Source organism: Triturus cristatus, chromosome 5_1 (assembly GCF_964204655.1).
Source record: "Triturus cristatus chromosome 5_1, aTriCri1.1, whole genome shotgun sequence".
NCBI classification, from domain to species: Eukaryota; Metazoa; Chordata; class Amphibia; order Caudata; family Salamandridae; genus Triturus; species Triturus cristatus.
Genome location: NC_140587.1, coordinates 428,360,664 through 428,387,243, shown reverse-complemented (window position 1 = coordinate 428,387,243; position 26,580 = coordinate 428,360,664). Strand labels below are relative to the sequence as shown.

The 26,580-nt window shown below is 42.5% G+C and overlaps 1 protein-coding gene across 1 annotated transcript in view; it reads left to right on the top strand.

Moving 5' to 3' along the window:
* The window catches only part of LAPTM4B (lysosomal protein transmembrane 4 beta), a 400,646-nt gene that overhangs the window by 143,901 nt on the left and 230,165 nt on the right, over positions 1 to 26,580 (top strand). The window contains exon 2 of the mRNA XM_085605210.1: positions 6,960 to 7,071. Within this exon, the coding sequence (XP_085461336.1) occupies positions 6,960 to 7,071 (112 nt within the window). The remainder of the gene's footprint in view (positions 1 to 6,959; positions 7,072 to 26,580) is intronic.

The following is a 26,580-nucleotide window of genomic DNA, read 5'->3' as shown; positions in this document are numbered from 1 at the left end:
CTTGGTATCACGTGTTACCAAGATCTGGCCTTTGAGGTTCATAAAGTCTCTTCCCTCTGTTTCTTGGTGTTAAATCTCCTGAAAAAGAATCCATATGCATTTCCCGGGTGAGGCGGCCCTACGTTATTGGACCAATGATTCTCTTGGGGCTCAAATACGACAATGCCTTTTGTGTTGGGCTACCAGGCGCTTTTATTGAGAAACTACCTATGCTACAGATCATGCCAGTTCGTCTTCTGTGTGTTCTCTGCAGATATGATCATGACTCTGCTGCATGTCATGCTCTTCACTTGCTGCCTATCAGGCAGCCTCAATTTTAAAGTGGCTTGTCTTGTTCACCAGGCCTAGTATAGATCTGTCCTGGTATTTCTTTCTGACCTCATACCCTCTCACGTGCCTGAGATCTGTAGCACTTCAGCTGCTGAAGCTGACACACTTTAAAATGAGGACATGCTAAGCTGTGGGCACACAGCTTAGCATGTCCTTGGCCATTCATTTTCAAATGCTTTACTGGCACAGGCTCATCATATCCCTGATTACTTCTGCCTTCTGAAAGCTCTAAAAACGGTGTACCTTTTTCTCTACTTACCCTTCTGTGCTTGGTTTTTTGTTGTTCCTTCTTTATGCGATGTTCATAGAACTATGTTGCAGTTTAGGTGATAGTTCAAACGTTATTAATACTTAATAATAATTTCTATACTTGCCTTCATTTAAAATAATATATATATTCCTCCATACTGGAGAAGCACCATACTGAAAGTTGCATGCATCTGCTCTTTCCTCCCCAATTCACAAACCCACGAGTACTGTACGTCATAGTGAGAGGTTTGCCTGAGCATGGGTGTAAGTTCAGGGTGATCGCCTAATTCAAAAAACTTTCAGATGATGTATGCATGCATTACTCACGCTTGTCATAATCAAGAAGCGCTGTTGATTCTTTTTCACAGAAAAAGCCAACTTGCGCGCGTTTGTCTAGCTCTACATGAACGTGGTATACTCATTCACTCAGTAAGGAGTCACAGGGTTAGACAAGTACATGAATTTAATTTGTAATTCTTTTTTCTTCCAAATCATAATATTTGTCCATTATAAATCTGCCCTTTTTACACACCTGCTATAGAAGCTGGAGTAATTGATACACTTTTTCCAGGGTTTTAGCAGCATTCATGCTTGGATGTTCAAAGTGCGTCTTAATGTACTGTTGAAAGTGCCTTTGCAAATATTAGTAAATTGCCCCGAAGTTAGAAATGCTTGAGTATTTCCCAATAGTACATAATATTTCCTTGTTAGTTCATCGTGATGCATCCTTCTGAACACCCACAGCTGTAACTTACTTTGAAAATGACAAATGTGTAATCTAAGGGTGCTTACGACTATGCTGCTAAATGACACACGCCTTCACAGCTCTTCGGTATTGTGTATTGTGATTTAACTTTAAATTACACATGCTTATGTTGCAACGTTTTCTAGGCATATTTAAGTCATGCAATACTCGGTGAAACAGCCGAAGAACTTTTTTTTTGCCGATTATTAGATGTGAGCAGGTAAAACGCGAGTTATTTACCAAAATTGTTATTAGCATTTCTACTCGTGTTTTATGGATGGCCCTCCAAAGTGGTCCAGCTCTCATGACAGTGTGTCGAAGATCTGTTCATCTCTGCCTTGGTGTACTCTGACCTTCTCATGCGGTTGCCAGTCCTGGCCCACAGTCTTCAGTTCCCTGTTCCATGACATGATAGTGTTTTATGCTTCACCTGTCTGATGATTAGGGGCATCTTTTAGTCCTCAGTTCTTTCTTACCATTTTTCAGTCCAAAGTCAATACTTTAAATCTACTATGGTGAATATTGAAAACATTATTAACCCAATCAAAAAGAAAATAAATCCTGCAGTCAAAGCATTGAAGATTACCACATATCGATCAGACCAAAAAGCTAACTTAGTTTACACCCGGATTGCAAAGACGTAGTCAGCCCTAGAATATCATTAACAGATCTTCCACATCAACTAATGACCAAAACATTGATAACCATCAAAACCTTTGCTCCACCTAGCTGACGTCGACTTTTCCTTCTTCTCCCAGATTCATCGCTCTTTATTCAGAATTGGCTTTATATTTACAGACAACTTTTTAAGAAACAACAGCCATAAAATAGACATTGACCTCATAACTGCCTCAGACCATGGTCTGATAAGCGTATCCCTAGGTACAGATCCTTAGAAAAACAAATCATTCAGCTGACACCTATGTACTGCTCTTCTCGGTCAACACTGTACATGTTCTTCTCTTTTTCTTCAACACTAAAACAATGATAGAAAGAGATGAACGAACAACTACAACGCGTTAACACATCCTAACTCTTTTGCATGTAGATGCCCATGGAACAAAAACTAAAAACTCTTAACAACGATGAAATCCACATTCTGTCTTAAACAACCATAATAAATTATCCAAAAATCGAGGAAGAGTGAAACCACCAATCCTCTCTTAAGGGTGAGATAGGCCACATAAAAACTAAAGACAAAGGCATTATCACAATATTTGAATCCCTCTACCAAAAAGTATCAATGTATGGTACCAGACTCTTATGGGTTGAAAAGGGTGGTTTTTTCAAGAACATCCTACACATGAGAAATAATTTGGTGCAGGACTTTAAATTTCTAGAAGCCAATATCACCAAAGCTGAAATGAATAAACATTGGCCCAACTGTAAAACAGAGAGGCCAAGGGCATTAGTTGAATGTTATAAAACATTAATTGCTGAAGTTATACTCAAACGTTTAGCCTTTTACAGCACTTCTCTGCATTCATTGGAGGCGAAATAGCCCGTACTAAAAGAAATAATTTAATCCATGCCTAATGTAATTTAATCACAAAATACAGGGCCATTTTGTGTAATTGTAGTTTTAAAATGTTCTAAAAAATGGGAGCAGTATAACTAGTTAAAATTTTACGAGTGCTAATCTGACCAGAGTTAAGTGGATCGTTTAAAGGGAGGGTCTCAGCTTTAAATGCCATACAATAGTTCTTTATAGTATAATATCTTCAGCAGAGCACACCGATAAAAGATTAAGCTATGACGTTTAACAGCATAAATGCTTTTGATAGGCTTGAGTAGTATTTTTATTAGATATTCTTCTAATGAATTCTCACAATACAAACGCAATAACTATTAACAGAGAGAAAAAGAAATTATAATATGCCAGACTTCCAAAATTAAGGGCTCATTGCGAAGCGGTTTGGACCGGTTGTGGTCCAAACCGCATCGACTGCTGCGGTCTGACCGCATTGGGATGGGTGCGGTCGGAGGCAGCAGTTGAAGGACCGACCAACGCCTTTCATCGGGATTATGACGTTGCTATCCGACAGCCTTGCCATGTCGGCCTTTCTGACGTGGAAAGGCTGTTGGAAGCGACATGGGGGTATCTAACAGGGCCCTGTTGCCCCTGGCCCGTTGCATCTGGGCCTGGGGGGTATCTATGGTTCCCCCTGAAAATCCCTGCACTGTGTGGCAGGCACTGTGAGGTACAGGGATTTTCATAAACTCCCATTTCTCAATGTGAGCCTGTGCTGCTGGCGGTTTCCGCCCACCGCACAAGCTCCCATTGAGAAAAGGAAGTTTGCGACCGCCCAATGTGCAGTCACATCGTAATCAGATGTGCGGAACCGCCAAACTATGGTCAGGCGGTTCCCTCATTGAAATGGTGTCGTCGGAGGCAACTCTGACTGACATCGTAATCAGGCACTTAAGTGTTTTTCTTCTGGAGCTCTAACGTAAAAGTAAAAAGATGATCTGCGCATTATCGGCCAGAAGTAAAAAAAAAAAGTTATCATAACAGCATAACAAATTACATTTCTTCTTTCAGAAATGTAATAAGTAAATTGCCTGGTCCATCCCTCCCTGTGTTTTGAGTCTACTGGCTGTTACTAAAAAGATAGGTTTAGGCATTACCAAAAAAATAAATATAATATATATAAAATATAGTAGTATTATTCCAACGATCTGAGTGTGCACAACTGGTTGCAGATTTCTCCCACAATTTGTAGCAACTCTTCCACAATTTTGCTGTGCAAGTTGTCTAAGATTGATGATATGAACCCTAGCATATCTTGGGAATTATATGAGAAATATTAACTCAGAACTGTTTATTTTTTACTTGGGCTGCCATTGCAGGTGAAGAATGAATATGGGAAATAAAAAGTTGTGATAATTTCAAGTCTGTGTTCAGTGTATGCAATAATTCTGTAAACCGCCTAGCTCTAGCAGTTGACCTATACAACCCAAAGGTTTGTTCTCTTTCTGACTTGCTCTAACTAAAATTCAAAGTTTGATTGCCTAAAACTTTTCATTTCTTGTGACTTATGTGGCCAGGCCTACACACTGTGATACATCATTTTAATTGGTTGTCAGCATCAGCCTACATAGGCAGTTTTGCAAAGATTAGCCTGGTCTCCTGAGGCATCTGCAATGTTCTCTGAGAAAGCACAAGCAGTCGGCATTGAATCTGAGTTTTTGTGACTGTAGCGAGTGGGCAGCTTCAAAAAGTGACAATTTGTTTAAGCTAGAGACTAATGTAGATTTTGTAGACCTAAATGTAAGTGTAGTCAGTCTAAAGTCTGAACAAATAAATGAAATAATAATAGTGACCGGTGGCATCCTTGGTTCTGGTCTTTTGATCTGAAAATTGCATCAGGAGAATGTTGAGCCACAGCAATCGTGGCCGAGGTCTTCATATAAAGGTCCACAAATTTGAAAAGTGAATCACATTTTTATGGTATTCATCAAAGCCTGAAGAAAGTCACATATGTGCTGTCAAAAGCTTTTTCACATGAGGGATAGATCTGAGAGAACCAAATCTCCCCCTCTTTTAATCGCTGCTGATCCTTATGGATGATGTCCTCGACACTTTATTAAGGAAGAATCAGTGTTGCCTCCTCTTCCTCTATAAGCTTCCGTCATTAGGTCCTTAGTTCAACATTGATGGAACACCCAGAAGCAGTCTCACTTTTTCAGGTTTCGTTAATGGGCCTTGTAGAGGGAAATCCATCTGTTCCTTTATCTGCTGCCAACATAGGTATTTCACTGAACATTTGTTTGCAATCGGACACAAAGATGATACGTGTAATATGTTTCTGGGAGTTGCAGAGACATTGCAGAGGAGTATTTGCTTTTATCCAATCCATTTGCAAAAACAACACTTGCCTGCGTTCCCTCCAGAGTTGGACTCTCATGCACTGCTGGATATGAACATCAACATACCAAAGCTCCCAGAGCCTCTGCTCGGTGGTGGCTGCTGGCACTAAGTTTTCAGAGTGCAGCATGACTTGTTTAGAAGAGTCTTTGAATTCCGCTCTCTGTGCTTGAGAAACATGCTCTGTGTTTCTCAGAAACAAAGTAGTCTCTTGGGCTCATCTTTACTGGTCAACACATTTTCAGAAATGTTTCTCCCTGTGTTAGTCCCGAGCCTCAGCCCACTCGGGTTGAAGAAACTCTTTTCAATATGAGGGTGGGGCTGTATTGTAATTTCACAGCACCGGGCCATTGAGTAGGCCCCATAGCTTGCCTCACCTCGGGTGAGGATGCTCTTGGCAGATACACCTCTATTGAGAAGATTCTGGGAATTCCTTCTCTCGCCAGGTTGGGTTTGCTTCTACAAATGCTGTGATGTTCCAGAGAGGGCTGGAACCCAGGTTGAAACCACTGGGATAACGGATACGTTCTTTCAAGGAGATTTGCAAGGCTACCACGTGGATTACTCTTACATAAAAAGCTCTCCCCGGCTGTTCTTTTCATGTTACAATCTCATTACCGAATTTACAAGCAGCTCACTTTTTAAAATCTGACCTTTAACTCTGCTGACCCTACCAAGTACATTACATCAGAAAGGGTGATCCTAAATGTTGGTGATGTGACAGGGCAGTAAAATGGCATTTGAGCATTGCCATAGTAACCCACTGTCTATTTCCCTTTTGCAGTTCTTACCCTCGAATCCTATCCCTGTCAAAGGGATATTTCTGAAGCCTGGTGAATGCATACCCAAGAATAAGAATGGGCACTCAGAGGAGAGCAGGCAGGCGAGGCTGTTGCATGGTGGGAGCGTTGAGCATGCATGCCCTCTCGCTTAAAAGCTGTCGGTTTATCTGCCAGTTAGCTCAATGTTCCCCAAAAAGGATAATTTAAAGAGCTTTAGTGCTAGTATAGCGCCTAATGTTGTGCACAATGCGTGCCAGTTGATCCACAGAATCTTGGGAGATGTGCTGATGTATTGATTTGTTGTACCTGCATGAACCACTTATGCGCGTGATGGGGTGCAGATGAGAAATGGTTCTCATTGTGTTGCTCCCAGAAGACTGAGTTTGGGATGCATTGAACAGAAATAGGTGTATTTGCGACTTATTTTTTCATAAATATTACTTCTTCTAACATATATTAGTATTCTGCATGTAAGATTCACACTTGCTTGATGGTACTAGGAATGTAGGTTAAAATGATACCATTTTTATCAGAATTAGTCCCATGCTTCACATTTATTAACATGATATTTCCTACTGTTCGGTGTAGCTGTAATAGTTTATTTTTGTTGTGTGTCAGCAAAAGACAGAGCAAGCAGCACTTAAGCACACGTGTCCTCAATAAATGTTAATAAATTGAGGAGTGCGATTAGTTTAGACAAAGGACAAAATCTCTGGTTTCAAAACCAGAGGCCAGCCAAATGCTTTAAGTAACTGGTAGACAACTTGTAAACAGTTGTAGGGCTGTCTATGCCTTACACCTGACTATGTAAACATTGTTCAATGCAAATAATATCCAAGTATCCAATTGGCATTTATAGAGCAAGGCTGGAAAAATAAAACCTATTTATTATGTTCTGTGAATACAAATTATTTTATGTTATTTTTTTTAAACAAAACTGAGTGGATATTGAATTTTGACCATTTGTATTGTTCTCTCCTGGTAGATCCTTAATGCGGTGGTCCTGCTTATCCTCTTGAGTGCCCTCATTGATCCTGACCAGTACCATTTGCCAAACACTGAACTGAGCAATGACTTTGACTTCATGGATGATGCCAGTAAGTATTGATTGTTCTGTTTTTACATTTAAACCTGGCTTTGGTGTCTGTACGCAGGGTATGTTTTTGATTGCATTCAGTGAAACGAGTGAACGATGCTCCAGAGGTACCTCATGCTATGATAACCTTGACTGCTGTAAGAGGTAGCTCACCATCTCTTTCCACCATATAACATTTCTGACCCCACTGAACAGTTTCTAGTCCTCTTAGTTTAATGCAGTGAGTAACAGGGTTACAAGCGCTGATACCAACCACAGGGACACAGTTGTAAGCACCTGAAAGTTTGACACCATCCCTTGATCGCAGTCCAAGGGAGAAAGTAGATGACGCCAAACGTTTAATATTCAGAATGATTTTCTGGTGCCATCCTAAGAATGTTTCCTCAAAAAACCCTTTATGGTAAGTCCCACAAAATTGGTCTACTTTTGGTATGGTTTTCTTACTCTTGTGTTGCCCATTGCTAGATTTGTTGCTGTGGGACACTGCACATAAAAGGCCGTGAGAGAAAGGAAAACGAAAAGAGGTAAGACTAGGAAAAACCTACATTGTTGAAGCAACACATAGCTCTGAATTTAAAATAGAAAACAATTAGACACTGCAGGAGGATAACTAGGGTCAGGGTGGATGTTACCACATTACCAAAATAGGGAACTGCCGAAGGATGCATACCTCAATGTGAGTCAATTGAAAGGATTCTGTGGCATACACCAAAGGATACTAAAAGAGCATGCAGCGGTGCTTTCAGTAAAGCTAATAAGCCTCTTTAATGAAATAGACATTCAGGGTATAGATGTTTCGAGAAAGGCTAATATCTTCCTACGGTGGAAGGCGAAGGTGGCCAAAAGCAGGTCTAACGCCCTTTTGTAAGCCAAGAATAGTAAAGCATCTTGACATTAAAGCATTAAAGTTAGAGTCATATTATGCATGTCTTTATCATATTATATTTGAGGAAATTATCATTGTATTAGTGTGTATTAAATGCAAAGAGATGTTGAAAAGTAGCTTCAGTGCAGTCATAAGCAATACTTGATTCTGGAACCCGGAGGCCGAGAGGATGGCAGCAGATTAGCCGAGCACTTGTCTCTTTACCCACATTTACACTGGCCACTGGTCAGTGTATCTGGTATTGGGAAGGAGTGATTATTCAATGTTGCCCAAGGAATGGGCTGTCCTGAATTTTAGAAGGGTGATAGTGTGAATGCTTAAAGACCAGGTTCCATATCACGCAAAGGGTGTGAGGGAGCAACGGCCATGAGCACCTGTATGTGTGCCCTCAGGGCACTTTGGTATTGCATAAGAGATCCCATATGTAATATTGATAGTGTTGGTGCACATATAGTGCCAGCAATATTCTGAGAGGACATTCCTTCCTTTGCATGGCGGCATGGCCCCATGCAAATGAGGGAATCACTTTGCCTCTGCATCTGTGCCGTATTATGTGCGCAGGTGCAGAGGCAAAGATGCCTTTTGGAGGTGCACTGACAGTGTGCCCCAAAAAGGTGGTGCACTGTTAGTGCGCCTTCAGGTGGGTGTAAGGGGGTCACATGAACACCCAGACATCTTCTTTCAGGCGGGTGCAGTGACTCCTGCACTGTGAAACACAGAGTGCCTTGGAAGCAGCTGGTCTGTATTTCACTGAATTCGCTGCTGCCAGTGCAGCTCAACTTTCTGGCTGCCCTGTGGGCAGAGCATTCATCATAAGAGGGTGCACTATTGTTTTGAAAGATGTGCCATGGCGCAAACAGGGACAGTGCACCCGATGTATAATACGGGCCCAGAAGAGGATTGTCATATGGGTACGTGTTTAGAGATAGTTTCTCAGCTAACAAAAGATATGGGATTTGTTCGAAATTCCATTACGATTTGACCCAACATTTGATCTACTAAATAAACAAGAGCTGTCATCTGAGCAAAGCCATAATAGTTTGAGAGAATGTGTGGTATTTTGGAAGCTACATTTTCTCAAGTGTATCCTGTCCTGCAAAGGACTCTGCAAAGGACCACTAAGCAGGACAATTGTGCTCTTAGGAGCAACTTTTGGATTTTGACTTTTCCAGGGGATTGTGATAAAAGGAGATAAGTTTCTTCAGCAAGTGTTACCTAAATTGCTCAAACTGCTTTAGCAAATTCTCATTGATTTGACAGGTCTTATACATATTTGCCCCCAAAAGCCACAGCTCAAGGGGCTATGCTGATGGAGTGAGCTTATTCATCTCATGGGCTTTATCTCAATGTGTTGTGTTAGCACATTTAGGGTTTTTAATTTTAATTCTCATGTTCCACACTGTATGGTTAGTGCTTTATGTTGTTAAACAGTTTCCTTTGCGCAGTCTTGATTTGTAGGTTGTGACTTTTGATGGTCAGACTTCGATAGGAACATTCCATCCCACACTGTTAAGCCACATTTACAGTGAACAGGAACCCCAGCGACTCCAGACCAATTTTTAACTTGTTGGGCCTCATCGTTGAGGTGGAGCCTGAGTTGAAGTTGTACAGCGAGCGAGGAACCCATTCCATATCCACTGCACTTTGAGTGGTTCACTTAGAAAGCAAACACGTGATGGATATAAATGCTTGATAATCAAAAAGACAGAACATTTCTTTGGATAGATTCAATTGCGTTGGTCTTTAGCTTGTCTGTGTCATTACAGAAGGGTAAAAACCATTATTGAAAATAAGTGTACATTAATTTAAAAGCAAAGGACTATGTGTCTAACTTTTTTTGCTGGCCAAATGTCCTTTACGCAGCTGTCTTGCATGAGAACTAATATGATGCAATTTTACCTCAAACTGAGATAGAATACCAGAGGCCCCCTTTACCAGTTGCCAAATTATTGTTCGCTGGGCACAATGGCCCTGTCTTACCCATTATGGCTGATAAAACACTACACAGTTCTAGGCAGAATTCTCTTGCAGTAGGGCAAGTTTATTGGATGGCTTGTTGGGAACTGAATTTAGCATTAACCCTGAACAGCTCTTTTGGATATATTGGGGACATTCCTTATTCTAGTATGTAATTTGTTCTGCCATTTGAATTGTGAGTTGAAAGGCAGCCTAACATTTGAAGAAACCTGTTGCTTCTGCTGAGAGGGAAGTAGATCGGTGTTCTTAACTAAATTTAAATATGAGTTCTGTAATCTTCATAAAAAAGTAGATTTTGCTTGTCTTGTTATCTGGCTCAGTAGGCATTCTGGGAAGCAGGTAAACTATTGACATGGGGGATGAGAAAGACAGACTTATCTACTTTCATCTTTTATTCAAAATGAATGGGCAACATCAAAATAGAAGAATTATGACAAATGACATTAATAATATGAAGGAAATTATTTAGGAAATCAGACAGTTGAATGAAAGTCATCAATCTGTATGGAGGAAATGAATTCAATTGCCTGGGGTTCTCATTGCAAGAATCCTTAATGGGTTTTGACTTTCCAGAATTCCTTTCATGGTTTTTAGGTTTATTATTTTATACACAAATTATTCAAAGGCCAAATTATTGATTATAGAAAAGCAGTTATAGATTTTCATGTAGAAAGATGAACCGGGCAGGGGTGTCCACTGTCATACTTGCCCTCCAATTTCCAATAAATTGTGAGAATATATATTGGTTAAGGGATTTATGTGCAAAATCAGCAATACAAGAGTTCGACCTATTCTGATGATTGTATTGTATTATCAAATTGTAGCAACTTCATGAGCTATACTCTACATATTGTAGCAAAGTATAGTGCAGTTTTAGGCCATCTCTCTCACTTAGAATCAGAAATAAGTTTAAGTTTATACGATCTAAATAATTATACCATAAAAGTACATAAAAAACTAGCGACTGCATTAAAAAACAATTAAAATCCACAATACATAATAAAACAATTCATGTGGAAGAAGAAAAACCTCAAGAAAAAAGAAAAGGGGGCTATGCACTTCTTCCAACATAATTAACAGTACACAGTGTGTGAAATTTACTAAGAGGGGGCCAATGTTCCAGCTATACACAGATGTAAAGTCCAGCAGAAATAAGAGTAAGGCGTAATCACAATGGCAACCTTCTGGCAGAATTAATCACAGAGCCGCAACGCCAGAGCTAGAGCCACAAACTCACACCTCAAAACATAAAGAGAGTGCGAAGGGATAATGAAGGGTACAAGGGGGCAGCTAACTGTATTGCTAAAAATACAATGCATGAAAATTCAAAAGAGACGCAATTAAAGTCATCGAATGCCGGACCACATAGCTGGAAACCTTAATAAGAACGTCAAAGTGCAAAAAACGAAATTGAATCTCCCTGGGCGAGGAGCCCAATCCACTAATACGATGGTGTGAATAAGGCAAAGGAGGAAAAGGACCACAGACTGGGCCAGCACGGAGCTACAGCATCAAATTAGCCAGGGTCATTAGTTGATTAGGTGACTTCCCTTGTAGTCTCCAAATTCCTTCTAATCTTTATTACCGCTCTAAGGTAGGTATACACAGTTGCTATAATATCAGCAGAGGCTAGGTGTTGAAGAAGATGTAGTGCCTGCATGTCCTCTTAGAAAGAGTTTACTTAAAAGAACTTTAATAGTGCGTAATCTTGGTAAAGCATAAAAAATACAGAAAAACATTACATCTAAAGAACTTTGTGAGGAAATCGAATCACAGGGACAAGGATTCAAATTACGCACCCAGTTATTACGATAAGGGAAAGCCACCAACTGGTGGAATAGATTTGGTCAGAACCTCAACAGGAGAAAGTTCTTGTAGCGTTGTATGTTCAGAATCAAAAATGGCCAAGGGCCATCAGATGGGGCCAGTGAGGTAGAAGATATGACCGAGGACATGGTTCAGCCTTTGTCCCACCTTGCTGCCCCATACTTTACGCAACGCATGTCCCTCAGAGTCCTTTTGTTGAGGGAGGAGAAGGGTCATGGATTGTCTGACAGCTCTGGTTTAGACAGAGCCAGAGTCCTATTCCTAATCTCCCTCAGCCATGAGATTTCAAGTCCCCGGTCCAATGACAAGCAGTCTTCAATGATTACTCTATTTACTGTCGATGCCTCATTGGTCCAGACTCGTCGCTGCAGCTTCAGGGGGCGGGTCCGTATTTTGTCCTCCAAAAGGAATTAACCTCAATTTATTTGGACAGATAAAAGTAGCAATGCTTTGGGGGAGGGAAAGCAGACCTGTTTTCAGTTAGCTGTAGCCCAGTTGCTTTGTTTAGGCCCCAGACTCCAGCCTTTAAGTTGCCACACTTAGGCATTTCACCCGGTAGATTTCTAGCATATGATGTACAGGTCTCCTTCCTAGTTTAGAAGGAAATCGAAAGAGGGCGTTGGTACTCCACCTGAACTCGCTATTCCTGGCCTCCGGTTACTAGTGCAATGACCTAGAGTTGTTAAAACCAAGGCTCAGGTAACTAAAATTATCCGTGGGTTGAATACATTTAGAGTGCAGAAAAGTTTTCGATTTACCCACACGTTTGGGTCTACATGACATAACAATTTTTTTGCTAATATTAACTTTGAGATTCAACTCTCCATAAAGGTGGAGAATCGTGCTAAAAGATGCTGCAATGTTAGGGGGGGGTGTGTCTCATAAGGAGAGCGTCATCTGTATACAGCAGAGCTGGAATGGGGCGCTGACCGGTCTGGGGCTAGTCCTTGCACGTATGAACCAGGACCCTTACTCATCTTTCAGGGCATTCTCAGAGCTTGGGATTCTGTGGTTGCAAAGGTTGGTAATATATTCTGAAGTAGATATGATTGGAAAACTGACAATAATTTTTTTAACGTCATCTTGATGGAGTATTGAGAAAAATAAAGAGTATCTGTTTGTCAGTTCTGAAAAAAGTGAATCTGGATATTGTCATTGGCAGGGTTTAATCCACAATGATGTTCATTGTTAAGTTCTTATTTCCCAACTCCCTGTCAATCCACAAGAATTTTGTGAGCTTCTACAACATTGCAATCTATGGTTGCCACCCATTCTGGAAATGCTACCCTCTTCAGCAGTTTCAAATGTGATGTCGTGACCATTCCTGGTCCTACTTCACACTCGGGCAGAGCTACGTCTTGTTATTAATAGACTCATGATGACTCAGTTAACACACATGTTCTGCTGATCCATGAACAATTCTCCGTGACACGCGGCTGAGTTCCAGAGATCTCTTCTCTTGCACAATCATTTTGGGGCTTGTTTGCTGGAATCTTTTTTATGTTCGGTTCCTACCTTTGTACGTTTCTCCTTCCTCTCGATGCAGCTTGGGCTTTTGTTTGGAACCTTAGTCACCCTTATTTGGCATCTGTGTTAATTTACAGTTGTTGCAGAGATGCTCTGTTTCTTTCATGCCAGTATTACAGTCCCTGTGAGGTTATTGGTCTTTCCAAAACCAAGTGATGTCTGTGTTGTCTCGGCATCCCTGTGCCTCAAGACTGTGTTCTTCTGTTCAGAGACCAAGGCCATTATCTTCCATACTCTGGGTTTTCTCGCTAAAATGTTTCTTCACATCATACTGGTGAGATTTACTTTGTAGGCAAACTCACTTTGCTGGCTTTCCTCCTTGGCACGTGTGTTTGACTCGTACCAGTGATGACCTTGATTACAGGTAAGAAAGATGAATTCGAAATTCCTCTCATTTCTTTGGTGTCCTACACCAACTCTACAAAGGACTCACCACAAAGCTCACGACAGGGTTAGCACGTTGAATTGTCTGTGTGGACCGGCATTTACCCACTCTTGGTTGGCACCAAACGGGTCAGTTTCATACATTTTCCCGCTGATATCATGGTTGGGGTCTGGTGAATTGGGAAAAAATCAGGGGAAGAAATGAACTAAGGTGCAAGGGAATACACAAGGGGAGACGTACATGGCAGAGAAAATTATGCAGAGTGGGTGTTGGAGGATGCTTTTCACTCCTAGAGGCAGCTGTACTTTCTTCAAAGAGCTTCTTCATTCTGTTTTTGTTATTGACCAACACTGAGATATGAGAGAAGAATGCTCTAAATTAAACCGGGATTAAAAGAAAAACGAACATTGGAATGTTCGAGCCGCAGGCCAATGATAGCCATTACTTTCCCTGACCACTCCATTGTCTTCAGCGGAGCTTTCAATATTCCAGTGTTCTAATATAGCCTCAGAGCCCGCTGTAGCGGGCTCTACCGGCCATTAAAGGCCCACTCCAGCGTTCAAGGGAGTGGGCCTTTAATGGCAGGTAGAGCTTCCTACGGAGGGCTCTAGGGCTATTAGAACATTAAGCCCCTAGAGGGCAGAATGCTCTAATTTGTAAAACAAAGGCCTCCTGGAGCCCGAGGGTGTCGAAATCGCCTCGGGCCCCGTGAGGCCTTCGTTAAACATTGGAATGTTGATGTTCCAGGCTTCTACCTGCCATTAGAAGCCTGGAGCACTCCATTGTTTTCAATGGATTGCTCAACATTCCAATGTTCTAATAGCATATATAATGCATGCCTCATAAGTTTTAACATTCTCAACATTTACGGCACAAGCCCCAGCAGAAAGAGAGGCTTATATTTGGTTGGGGGGGGGGGGCATGAAAAGACAAAACAGATAGAATTAAGAAATATACCTCAATACTACTGCATAAGCCGACCCAATATTTCCCGAACTCAGTGACTTATAAGACTTATCACCCTAGCCCAGTATCTGACTGTTCAGCCAACGCCTTCCATGGTTAATGAAGAGACTCTAAAACCCATAGTACACCCCTGGGCCACCTCTGCCATAAGACTTTCCAAAGTCAGAGAGTACAAAGAAGTTCCCAAATTGCTGACACTTGAGATAATATGGAAATAAACATGCAAGACGGTTCTGCATACCAAATGTGCTCTGATCGAGAGATATGATACAGGTTCAGTGGTTGGATTGAGGGTCATGGGCGCGACACAATGAAATACAATGAAAACATTTCATAGACGGATCCAGGTGTTCCACCTTAAACTGGAGGAGAGAGTGCGAGCTGGTTGGAGACGGAGATGGAGGAGGTCTCTGCTGGGGAAGGACAGGAGAGCCCCAGGAGTGCGCGCATTAGCTCGCCTGCACACAACTGTGCGCCGGTGCCTGGCACTTATCCGCCCCCGCCACTGATTAACGGCCTGGGACCCCAGGGCGGGCCTCATCTGGCTTCTGTGCGGCCTCCAGTACCCCCAAAACCCTGGGGAGGACTCCAGAGGATCCCAGTAGTAGCCACAATGAGGTACCCTGGAACGAGACGTGATTAACTGTCCATTGAAGTGCATTATTATTATCTGTGTAATTCTAGTCATTTGTAGAAGGGGACACTAGATAGTTCTACAGTGCAGACACCAGAGGACCAAGTCCACAGTTCCCTGCCTGATTGTGAGGTGGAAACCCATGATGCAGTACTGCAAAGTGCTGTGTTGATTCCTACTGTGCGGGATGCCAGAGAGCTCTGCAGGGCAGACACCAGAGGACTACGTAGCCCACAATTCCTTGCCTGCATGTGGAGCGGGAACCCATGATGCAGTGCTCTGAACCTGGAGGAGGCTGGGTTGGGCCACTCTACTTTAGCCTGAAACACTGTCTCAACAATGCTTGCAACTCAGCAGTTGGTTTATTTCTTACCGTTTCTTTCTCACACACCTAATGCCCATGGGCAAGAGGAAAGCTAACTCAACAAGTGGCGCAAAGAACAATGCAGGTACAACAACCGTGCCAATTACTAGCTATCTCACCACAGTTATGGGGTCAGTTAATAATGAAACCGGACTTGTCGAGGAGAGGATTGAGGCAGTGCATTGGCAGTCAAATCACTCTCTCAATATGAGTCCGATAAAAAGCTCAAGCCCAGGAATTGTGCCTAGGAGGGCAGGGGCTGCCATATTAGGACATTAAGGTCTTTATGCCAATCATAAAAGAGGCAAGAAAGCAACATCTAATCCTTGCATCCCTTGTCTGCCATCATCGGTGGGAACATAGTGCTACCTAGTTCCCTCCTCCCAAAAGGAAAAGAAAAAAGATGCCACAACCCTCCAATCAGAATGGAACAGAAGAGTGCTATGATAGAACTTTATTCATTGATGGCATCAACGCCCTCCAAAACCAAGAACAAGCTGCACAACAGAGAAGGAACAATTTGAGGAACATGAGAGGCTTACAAAATAGCATGACAGAGCATTGCATCAAATGTTTTGCAAAGTTGGGGGAGAGATTAAGGACTACTGTATAGAGATTCAATGCAAATTAAAAATCCTGCATGACAAACTAACAATTCAAACAAAATTAACCAAGCAAGATCATTTACCTGACCTATTGCAACATACCCAAACATTAGACTCTGGCCAAGATTGCCCCCTGTCTCTCAAAGAATACAAACCACCCGGCAAACGATTGAGGCTGAGTTCAAATGAATACCTGCTACAAGGGAATCAATTAGGTGAGGCAACTCCAACTCTCCACACATATCTGAAAACTCATGGATGGATCAATAGTAAGCCAACTAGGAAGTAAGGACCATTTACAACTGCCCCCAGATTGTACCCTCTATGTTATTATCTTAGAGGACATACCTGCACGGGTGTAACTAAGAGAGAGGAGTGCTTTGTTCTAAAAACACAAGGTGGTTCATTGGATAAAGAAATTTCGGGGTGGGCACATGACCTGTTTGGAAACTTCTCCTGGTCAGCAATATTGAGTGGATTGGCAACGGCCCTAAAAATACCCTGGGTGTCTGTGCGGTAATCAATTTTAAAAGAGTTTTGTGTTGCAAGAAGCTTGCTATGAGGATTGGAATATTTGGCCAGCTCACCCAGTAGAATCAATATTTATCCTCTAGTCCATTCACATGGATCTTGCTATCAGTGCTACAGACAAAGTAACTCTCCAAGGCCTGACCCCCAAGAAACACCTGTGAATCGCTTGAGTCTCTGGAACAAATAGACTGACTCTTGCCTTTTGATGCTGCAAAATCCGTGCAGCCACGGGCCAAGCAAACCGAAATAATCCACACTGTGAATCCACAAGAACCTTGTGATAACTTTGTTGAATCACTACTTACTCTGGGAGGAGTTTTGCAGTCGGGGCTCTAAACTGCTCTCATGGAATATCGCAGGAATACGATCTAGATTGAGTAACCCTGATTGGCTGGCCAGAATGGATTTGATATAATTTTTGCCAAGAAACGTGGACAATGTATGACTTCCAATTGAATCTTTCTTATGCCTTGCGCAACCTGGCAACTTTGTCCACTGTGCGCTGAGCTAAAGGGGTTCTGGCTACTTTTGTTTTGGTCAAGTTAGCGGACCTTGTAATTGAATCAAATGCTGCTATTGAAGCTCTCTATGTCCCCTGATGTTATTTTGGGTAATGTATACTATAACAATTTTGATCATAGACCTACCCAGGCAGTTGACGAAATTAATATTGTTATTGTGAGCTTTATCGGGAAATGTAAAAGGCCGACTTTAATGGTGTGAGTAGGAGGTTTTAACATTCCTTTATGCAAAATTAGTAACACACCCATATGTGGTTTGATGGACACGAGTGGGGTAGAACAGACACATTTTAAACACGTTACTTGTGGTGAAGCACTAAATGAGTTAAAAATTAAAAATATCAGTTCAAGTTCCTGTGTTTAATTGTACTGGTTCAGAAAGCACAATATATTTTATTTTAAAATCAACACAGTTCCCATGTTGTCCAACTTTAGAGTTCATGCCAATTGTGTAAGCAGCCATAACCCGCATAGTCTACTATTATAAACATGAGGGGTAAGAGTAGACCTGATGAGGCGCGGGTCACTGAACGTTCCAAAAACAAAGGTGTCAGACTAAAATGGAACAAAAGAAATCGGGGAATAATTTTAATATGCTCTTGTAAAAACTCGTAAAGAATTACTTGGGGTATGTATGGCCCATGATGCAGACCCCTGTATTATCTTAGATTCTTTTAGCTGTTAGTGCATTTCTGTATCCTCAATGGTAAAAGCCCAGAAAGCCTCAAGGAGCCAGTGGCAGTGATTTAATACAGTATGCCAGCAGCACACAAACAGCTTAGATTAGCTCTTAAGAAGTGCCCATGGTCTCAGAGTGATATTGAAGCATCCAGGCATATTTATAAGAATGCTATAGCCATAAGGAGGGGAGAGATTAGATTCAAGGCTTGGGAGGATCTGGAAGCAGCAGGGAAGGCAAAGGATAGTCTGGGTTTTTGAAAAATGGTAAATCTTCAAAACAATTGTACAGCCCTCGATATCCCCAAGGTGGAGTGCCTAATCCCTGCTGATGTTTGGGTTGATCGAGTTACCCTGGCCAACCAATGACTTATCCTCTCACTCAAGATGTTGAATCACTTGACAATGTAACCTCATTAGCCTTAAGTTGTACAATAGAGGAGAAAGACGTTTACCTTGGCAATCAAGAACATTACCCCTGGAAAAGCCATTGGGCTCAGACGGCATCCCTATGGACGTGTTGAAAAAGAATCACCCCTTTAGGCCCCAGTATTTACAAGCGTAATTAGAGCATCTACATTTGGCTCATTTCTAGCATCATGGAAGGAGGCAGTCATAGTGCCCACCTTTAAAAATAGGGCCTAGCAATTTGCCCAAATGTTACCGTCCGTCTCTTTATTGAATTTCACCATAAACATTCTGAGTAGAATACTTCTCACAAGACTGGAGACAAGGGCAGTGGAAACCACTGTCTTTTCTGAAGTACAGTTTGGGTTCCACCTGGCTCTGGGGACTGTAGAGCAATGCTTAGATCTCTACCTCTTCATTGGAAATATTTCAAACCCAGGCGATGAGCCATTCACATGGCATTTATGGACCTCACCTGTGCGTTTGGCACAGTAAATTGTTATAAACTGTAGACTCTTATGGGAAGTATGGGGTTAGAACAGGCCTAGTCACATTGCTGAGACGTATACACTGGGAAACATTGGCTAGAGTTCTATGTGGGCCAAATGAAGAATGTTCTGTCTACTTAAGGTCCACAGCCGGTACTAGCCCTTTTTATTTAACATCTTTATTAATTGGTTAGAAAAACCCTTGACCACAGCTGGAAAAGACGTGCCACAACTGGGAAAATGGCCAATCCCAGTCCTTTTTTACACAGACGATGTGGTCTTCATCTTGAGGACTGCAAATGGTCAGCAAAGCCTATTAGTCTCCTTTATACAGCCGCGGTCCGTGCAGGTAACAGCGGTGGGGCGGTGCAGAGGGAAAATTAATTATTTATTTAATTTTCTCTCAGCATCGTCCCTCAAAATCCCCCCAACGCGGCCCCACCGCTGTTACCTGCACGGACCGCGGCTGCCTTTATATGTTTCATGAAGGACTTAGATTTAAAAACAAACTTATCCAACTCCTTCATTATGGCAAGTGGAACTAAAAACACAAAGTCAAAGTCCCGCTATGTAGAGGGAGTCCTGGTAGCTGAAGTTAAAACTTTCACATACCTAGGAATCCCGTTTGATTCTACATTAACCTGGGGACTTAATTCATTGACTTAACAGTTGCACAGAACCGTAGAGTAAGCCTTTCGTTTTGCTTCTAAGCTGCATTATAAACCAGTTAAAGGGATACTACAAATTAAGAAATGTGTCACTATGGGCCAATACGGGGCGGGTTCATAGAGGTATATCGATGTTGAAATTTTACAGAAGGTAGAGTACCAGTTTATATGTACCAGTCGTTCGACAAGCCTGCTCATCACATGTATGCCATTTCGAGGTGGCCCTGAGCTATCTAGATTAAAGTACGGCCGTTGGTATTATGGCGAAACCAGCTTCTCTTTGGCAGTCATTCAAGACTGCTAGCAACATGTTAGCATTCCCTTAGTTAAACTATGTTGAGCATTCCGTCAGTACCTTGAGGGTCCCCGAGATTTTTACAAGTCCTAAGCGTATAGACAACACATCAAAATATCTTGTTCACCTGTTACCCACTCATTGTGAAAGTGTGTGCATTATGAGGGCAAAAGTCGGTTGTCTAGTATTTCTTTTATCGAATACAAAGACGGAGCCTTATTTAGATTTAGCACGGAATCCCCAATATAGATTTTGCCCCATATGTCTTAGATTTAACACTTTGCGCTTTCTGTTTCCATTCCGAACGTATGGAATTTAGGGGCATATTATCAAGACAGGCGATAAAATTACCGTCGCTTTAGCGGCAGAAAACTGCCGCTAAAACGGCGATAATGGGCTTGATAATATGCCCTTGAGAATTCCCATAGAAGCCCATGTTAGATGTGAAGGACATCTAACATGGGCTTCAATTGGAATTCCATAGAGCATATTATCAAGCCCATTATCGCCGTTTTAGCGGCAGTTTCCATTGCCGGTCTTGCTAATATGCCCCTTGGTTTGCAAATCTTCCTAAATGTCCTTGTGATAATCCTCCTGTACAAAGCACTTCACACTTCATGCTGTTTTGCACCTTGTACAGTACTTATCGTAAACGATTCTTGGCCAAGAATTGGAGCTGCCAGTGTTACACAGCACAAAATTGCTCTGATATTTTTACAGCAGCTGGGGTCAAAGCAGACTTGCTATGCAGGGATCAAGCATAGCAGGTGCACTGTGAAAATTAGGAATATATATGTAGATGGTAACTGTTCTTTTACATCTGCTTAGGGAATGCCATTATGCCTGTTTCAGATTGTCTGATTTTATCGTTGCTAGAACATTCTTATCTTACTTGTGTTTACAATGTTTTTATGTTTTTTTTTATTATGCCTGTATATATTGTCTTGTACTTTTACGTCTGTTAAAGAGATGAATGGCTTGGCAGACGAGGGGGGTGGATATGGGGGAATTGGCAGTGGGTAACTGCAGGGACATAGCTTGGTAAGTGAGATTGGGGGTGGCAGCATCAGATTTTCCAACAATCATCCTGACATTTAATGTTCTAATACATTATACAACACGAGGGCGCATGAGAGGGGCTTAAAGGGCAGGAGAAAGGGAGAGGAATGCATTTTGTTAGGGTTACTAAGTTAGAGAAAACCCAAGATTTTGAAACAAAAAAAAAAACATTTTTGACGACTTTCATAACAGAGAGAGACTGTGTGTGCGTTTTTGTCTCTGTATATGTAAAAATCTCTGATCAATCCGACAGACACCTCACTCTACCCGACTGAAACCACTTGAACCCAACTATGCATCAGAAAATATATTTATTGCGGGGGGGGATGAATCACGTCAAACACCACGCCCCGAAGCTACACCCCTGGGTCAATGCTCTGTCACTGAGCCCGGCCAGTTAAGACCCCAGATACTGGTGTCGGCACTTTGGTCAATGTTGAAAACCCTGTCCCTTGTCTGGAAAAGTCTTCCTTTGAGTGGGAGTTGGAAGCTGAAGGTCTGTGTTGCTTGCCAGCAGGGCATTTCTTCAGAGTGGGAGTTTGTGCATGTTGGATTCTGATGAACATGCACCATTCTCATCTCAGTGGTTGCCCCTGATCACTTCATTTGAGACTGTACATTTTACCCTCAGTGACAGCTGGTGCCTGTGACATTCAGTAAAGATATACAATTCTTATCCTAGTTTCGAGAGAGCTTTTGTTAGAAAATTACATTCAAGTTTATGGCCTGATTTAGAGGTTAGTGGACTAGATTTTCCATCACAAGCATTGTTGATATCCTGCCCATCATGTGACAAGAGCCATAGAACATAATGCTCATATAATAAGGTGAATAGGATATCCACCACGTTTGTGGTGGTGTAACCTGTATGTACAGTGCTCCGCTGCCTAATGGCTAGATTTGTGCTATAGAAATACACACACATATATACATGCATGCGTACATGCTGTTGAAGGATATGGAGAATTTTGTGGTTTCCACAAAGCGAGGCTGTAGACCTGTGGGTGTTCATTTATGGATTGTGACTTGGGCCAATACGTTTATGTGTAAGATACTCAGATGGCTTCAAGTGAATCACACTGGAAGGCAGCCATTCAGTCTTAAATTGATGATTTGCATTCAGTGCGGATGAGAACAGGTTCCATCACACAGAAGTGTAATGGCTGTACCTTCTAGATAAGCTGTCTCCGTCTGTGCCACCATTTCTATGGGGGGCAGCGTCAGAATGCCAATATGAAGATAATCCTCCATCTCTAAAGTGATTGGTGTAGTAGTTGAACAGGTAACAGAATGCAGACTGCCCTGTGGGATGTTGTCTCTGCCTTGCCTCTGAGGCGTCTCCATGTTGGTCGGCCATTCTCTGGTCTCAACCTCCTAAGTCCCTTATAAGGAGCTACAACACTGTCCCCAGTGTCTAGAGCTCTGTAGCTTCAAAGCTTGTGTGAGCTCTGTCTCTAGCAACTACGCGGCTTAACCCGGCCTGGACTTCACTGGTGTTAGATGGAGCCCTGGACGGTGCTTTATTACTAACCCCTCAGAGAGAGCAATCAGGGTAACTGAGTGCAGTACTCTCCAGCAGGCAAATTAATCCTATTACATCGCAGTTTTGCACATTCACTACTTAAGGTTCCTAGGTTTTACCACCAGTTCTAAACTGAAATTCATGAATTATTCCAATACTGCACGACCTGGCTCAGAGCCCAGGAGCTTATTTCTTAACAGCAGGAATTCATGTGTGTCTGTAAGAAAATGACAATGTTCCTAGCTCGTGTAAAAGGAAAATCACACATCTACGATTGACATAAGGAATCCTTTACATTCTACACGGAGGAAACTATCTACAGGAAATGGTTGAAAGAATGAAGATTTTTGATGAAGAATCTTAGCAGGGTCAACTCAGCCCTCCATCCTTATTAGGTCTACAATTTGAATACCATTACATTCACACCTCTTATGTACAAGGATTAGGGAGCCAAATGTGTGTCATTATCTCGTTTTTAAAGAACACATTATTATTTTCTATAACACCAATGAGTATATAGTGGCATTAGGGGCTCGCTCTCAGAATTTTATTGACCATTATTGTGAGCCACATTTAAATCACAAACATTGGTCTAACATGAGAGGATCTGAAGCCCACTTTACATGGGGATCTGGGGGTCATGTTTCCGAAGAATTTGGGTAGAACTTAGGTCCTCATTTCTATGGCAGTGGGACCGCCACCATCAGGCTGTCGGTGGCGGTCCCACTGCCATCCAACCACGCAAGACTGCCCGCTGCATTAGGATGGCGGGCAGATGGTCAGCGGGCGGAGAGACCGTCCGCCAGTAATCCGATGGGCTCAAGGAGCAGACTGTAATCCCTACAATGTTGGCGGTGACTGCTCAGGCACCCCCATAGGGATTACACAGCTAGTTTCCACCAGCCGATTCATGGCAGTTAACCCGCCATGAAAAGGCAGACGGAAAGTGACTTGGGGGCCATAGCGGGTCCCACCTTTCCCCCTGGACTTTTGCCAAGGGGCCCTGGGGAGCACCTATGGTGCCCCCCTAAACATCCCTGCACCATGTGGCAGGCCCCGCGTGGAGCCTGCCACATAGTGCTGGGATGTTTGAAATATGTTTTTTGTATTGCGGCGTGTGCTGCAGCCCGCAGCACACGCCAAAGTACATAAGATACATATTACAACCGCCTAGAAGGCGGTCACATCCTAATAACAATGGCGGGACTGCCGACAGCTAGTCGGGCGTTCCCGCCCGCCATCATAATGAGGCCCTTAGTCACATGGAGGCCTAGTAACCCTGGATAAACATTTGTATGCTTTAAATAAAAGTTTGCAAAGTGGTTTTCAGAAAACTCAGGCATGGATATTTTGGGAAGCAGCATTTAAAGACACTGTGGGTCCTTTAGAGTTTGGCACGGTGGGTGCACCACCATAAATATGTGGTGCTCCCTCCCGCCACATCTGCAGCTCCCTCTGGCTCTGCCAACATAAACCTTTGACCTCACAGCCAGTCTGCCACGGGCTGCCAGGCCATAGAGACTGTCACTCTGTCCATTTTAGGGTGGACTGACTTACCTGTCACTCATACAAAATGTGCATCGCTTCTGCTCATGTCACCAATTCCAATTCTCACCCTTTTGCCATCCTTTTACCAATTCTCCATTATCTCTGCCTGGTGCAGGTTGTCCTACGGATTACAGGGGCATCTCTGATTACCCATTCACCTTGGGTGTACACATACTGAGCATCCCGCTACTCTTATGACAACAAAACACTTCTTATATAGGCTCAGATCAAAAACAACACCTTTCCAACACTCATCTCACAGGGTGTTTCTTGCTATCCATGTGGTAAGCGGTTCAGCACTCCACACTGGGATAATAAGCGCTATTCGAATTCTACAATGCACCACAGTACCCATTATTCCTACTGGGGCAGCCATGCCAGGTATGGTGATTGCTGGTAGGGAAAAGGCACAGCTGCCCTCCATGTACAGATAGACCACTCCCTGCACATAAGGGGCCATTGTTCCTTTGTTTACTGAAAACATACTTCCTTGTTGGGAGTTTGTTTTCAGAAAACAAAAAACTATGCCGAGTGAACACATCCAATTTGGTGCTTTCTTGGCAAAGCTTCAGTGCCTTCAATAGAGCCACTGCAGATTCAGTTCCACTGAAGGCAGTGAGATCCCCTCAGGTGGATCTCTAAATATGGCAGGGTATCCTCTGCGCAGGGAGTGGAGTCCATAGCCTCCACTGGCCTGGCAGACCCGCGGGTCGAACGCCATACTCTAAATGAGGCCTTTTATCTATGGTGGCTAGGGTCAACTGTTATTTCATCAAATGCACACACTTTACGCACACAGTATGGACTCACTCAGTCACTTACCTACCTGCCCTCCCTTCCAGCAGGCATTTGACATTGATGTCTGCAAGGGAGCTGCACAGAGTCCTCTGCAGTTCATATATTAGCCCTCTGAGATCTCTTACTGTTATTAAACCTTCAAATGGAGAATGCCCCAAAATGTCTCAAACTGAGATACACATGTTTCATTCTGTTACATGCCCTTTAATGGAAAATTCAGGTTGGACTAGAGTTTAATGTGCAAAGAACATGACAGCTTCAGAAATACGTGTTGTCCATGACAGTATAAGAATCACTTAATCTTAAGATTTCTTTTTACATAGCCACTAAATGGGCTCATGTTACGTGTGACACCTTCACCTTTTAATAAATGTAATAATTCTGAATGCTGTAACATTCCTTTTTACCATTATAGGAATGGCCATAAAAATCCCAGCATGCAGAGCGATGTTGGCTAAATAGCCAGGGCTACTCGAAGATTCCTTTAGCAAATATGCACAATACTAAGGCCCTCATTACAAGTCGGACGAATTATGATTTCTTGTAAAATTACAGCAGATCAAATGTCAGGTAAATGTCCCATGTTATTCCTAAAAAACTTGTGACGTGATAATTATCGTGCCTGATAAATACCGGACACCTTGGTGTTAGGTTTTTATCGGGCATGATATTTCACGCATGCGACCATGGGCAACTCATAATGAGAGCCTAAATGCTTGAAAATGGCTACAAATAAAGGTTCATGTTTCTTGAACTGTGTGGGCAGTCGGGTAGTGTCCACCTGTCGGCATCCAAAGGCAATCATCTTAATGACGTCCTATAAGTAAAGAGTAACAGAACACTCCGGAAAACAAATAAGTTACCACTGCACGTCGCTAAAGGCATGGTGTGGTGGTGACAACACCAGTTGGTCAGCTCTGTCCCATTTGCCTACAGCTTGCAGTGCACAGATACCCTTGGAAGATAACACGTGACCAGTCCTTCATCAATACCGTGCATTGGTCCAAACTTCTAGTCACATCTGGCCACCCTTCTTGGCCATGCGCTTCATCCGAAGAATGTCTTCACAGACCTTGGATGGGCATCTCTGCCTGTGATGCGCCTACATTTGAAAGGAAACCTGGGAATACCAAAAATAAGTAAATCAATGAAATGGCTTATTTAATACAGGGTTCCCCGCCTGATACCTATTTCAGCAACTGGCTGGGATCATTCTCACCTTCAGGTCTTTAATAGAATTGCAACTTTCTTACCTCTAGCCTCATATATCTAAAGGTATTCTAACAACCTTGAGCACAGATCCACACAGAGCTTGGGTTGGTCTAAAGCTCTGGTATATTACTTTACCGGTGTTGGATTGGTTTCTTCTAGAAATATGAAACACTTATTATCCATACTGGCCCCATCCAGCCCTGCCCAGTTCCAGTGCTGTGGTATCTGGGACTTTTATTCACTTGCCGCTTTCCAGGCTTAATCTTCATTCAGTGGTCATGCGTTAAGTAGGGGCATGAACTGGTGGTCTTGATAAGCACATGCTCCTCCTAAGCTGACTACAAACTAAAAGATGCTTCAGAACTGTCATTGGAATATGCTGATCTATGGGTTTTACCCTTTCATCGAGCTGTAACTGGAAATTTAGCCCAGGAATCACAACAGTAGCTGACTCAAAATAAACTGTATATGCACCAACTGCACCATGCCAGACAGGCCAGTGTGTTCCACGGTGCAAGACTGTTAAATGAAAGAGAAGTCTGTTAGAGACCAAGCTACAGAGGGATGTCAGAAAATAATGAAGAGTTACATAAAAAAGCAAGAAAAGGGTT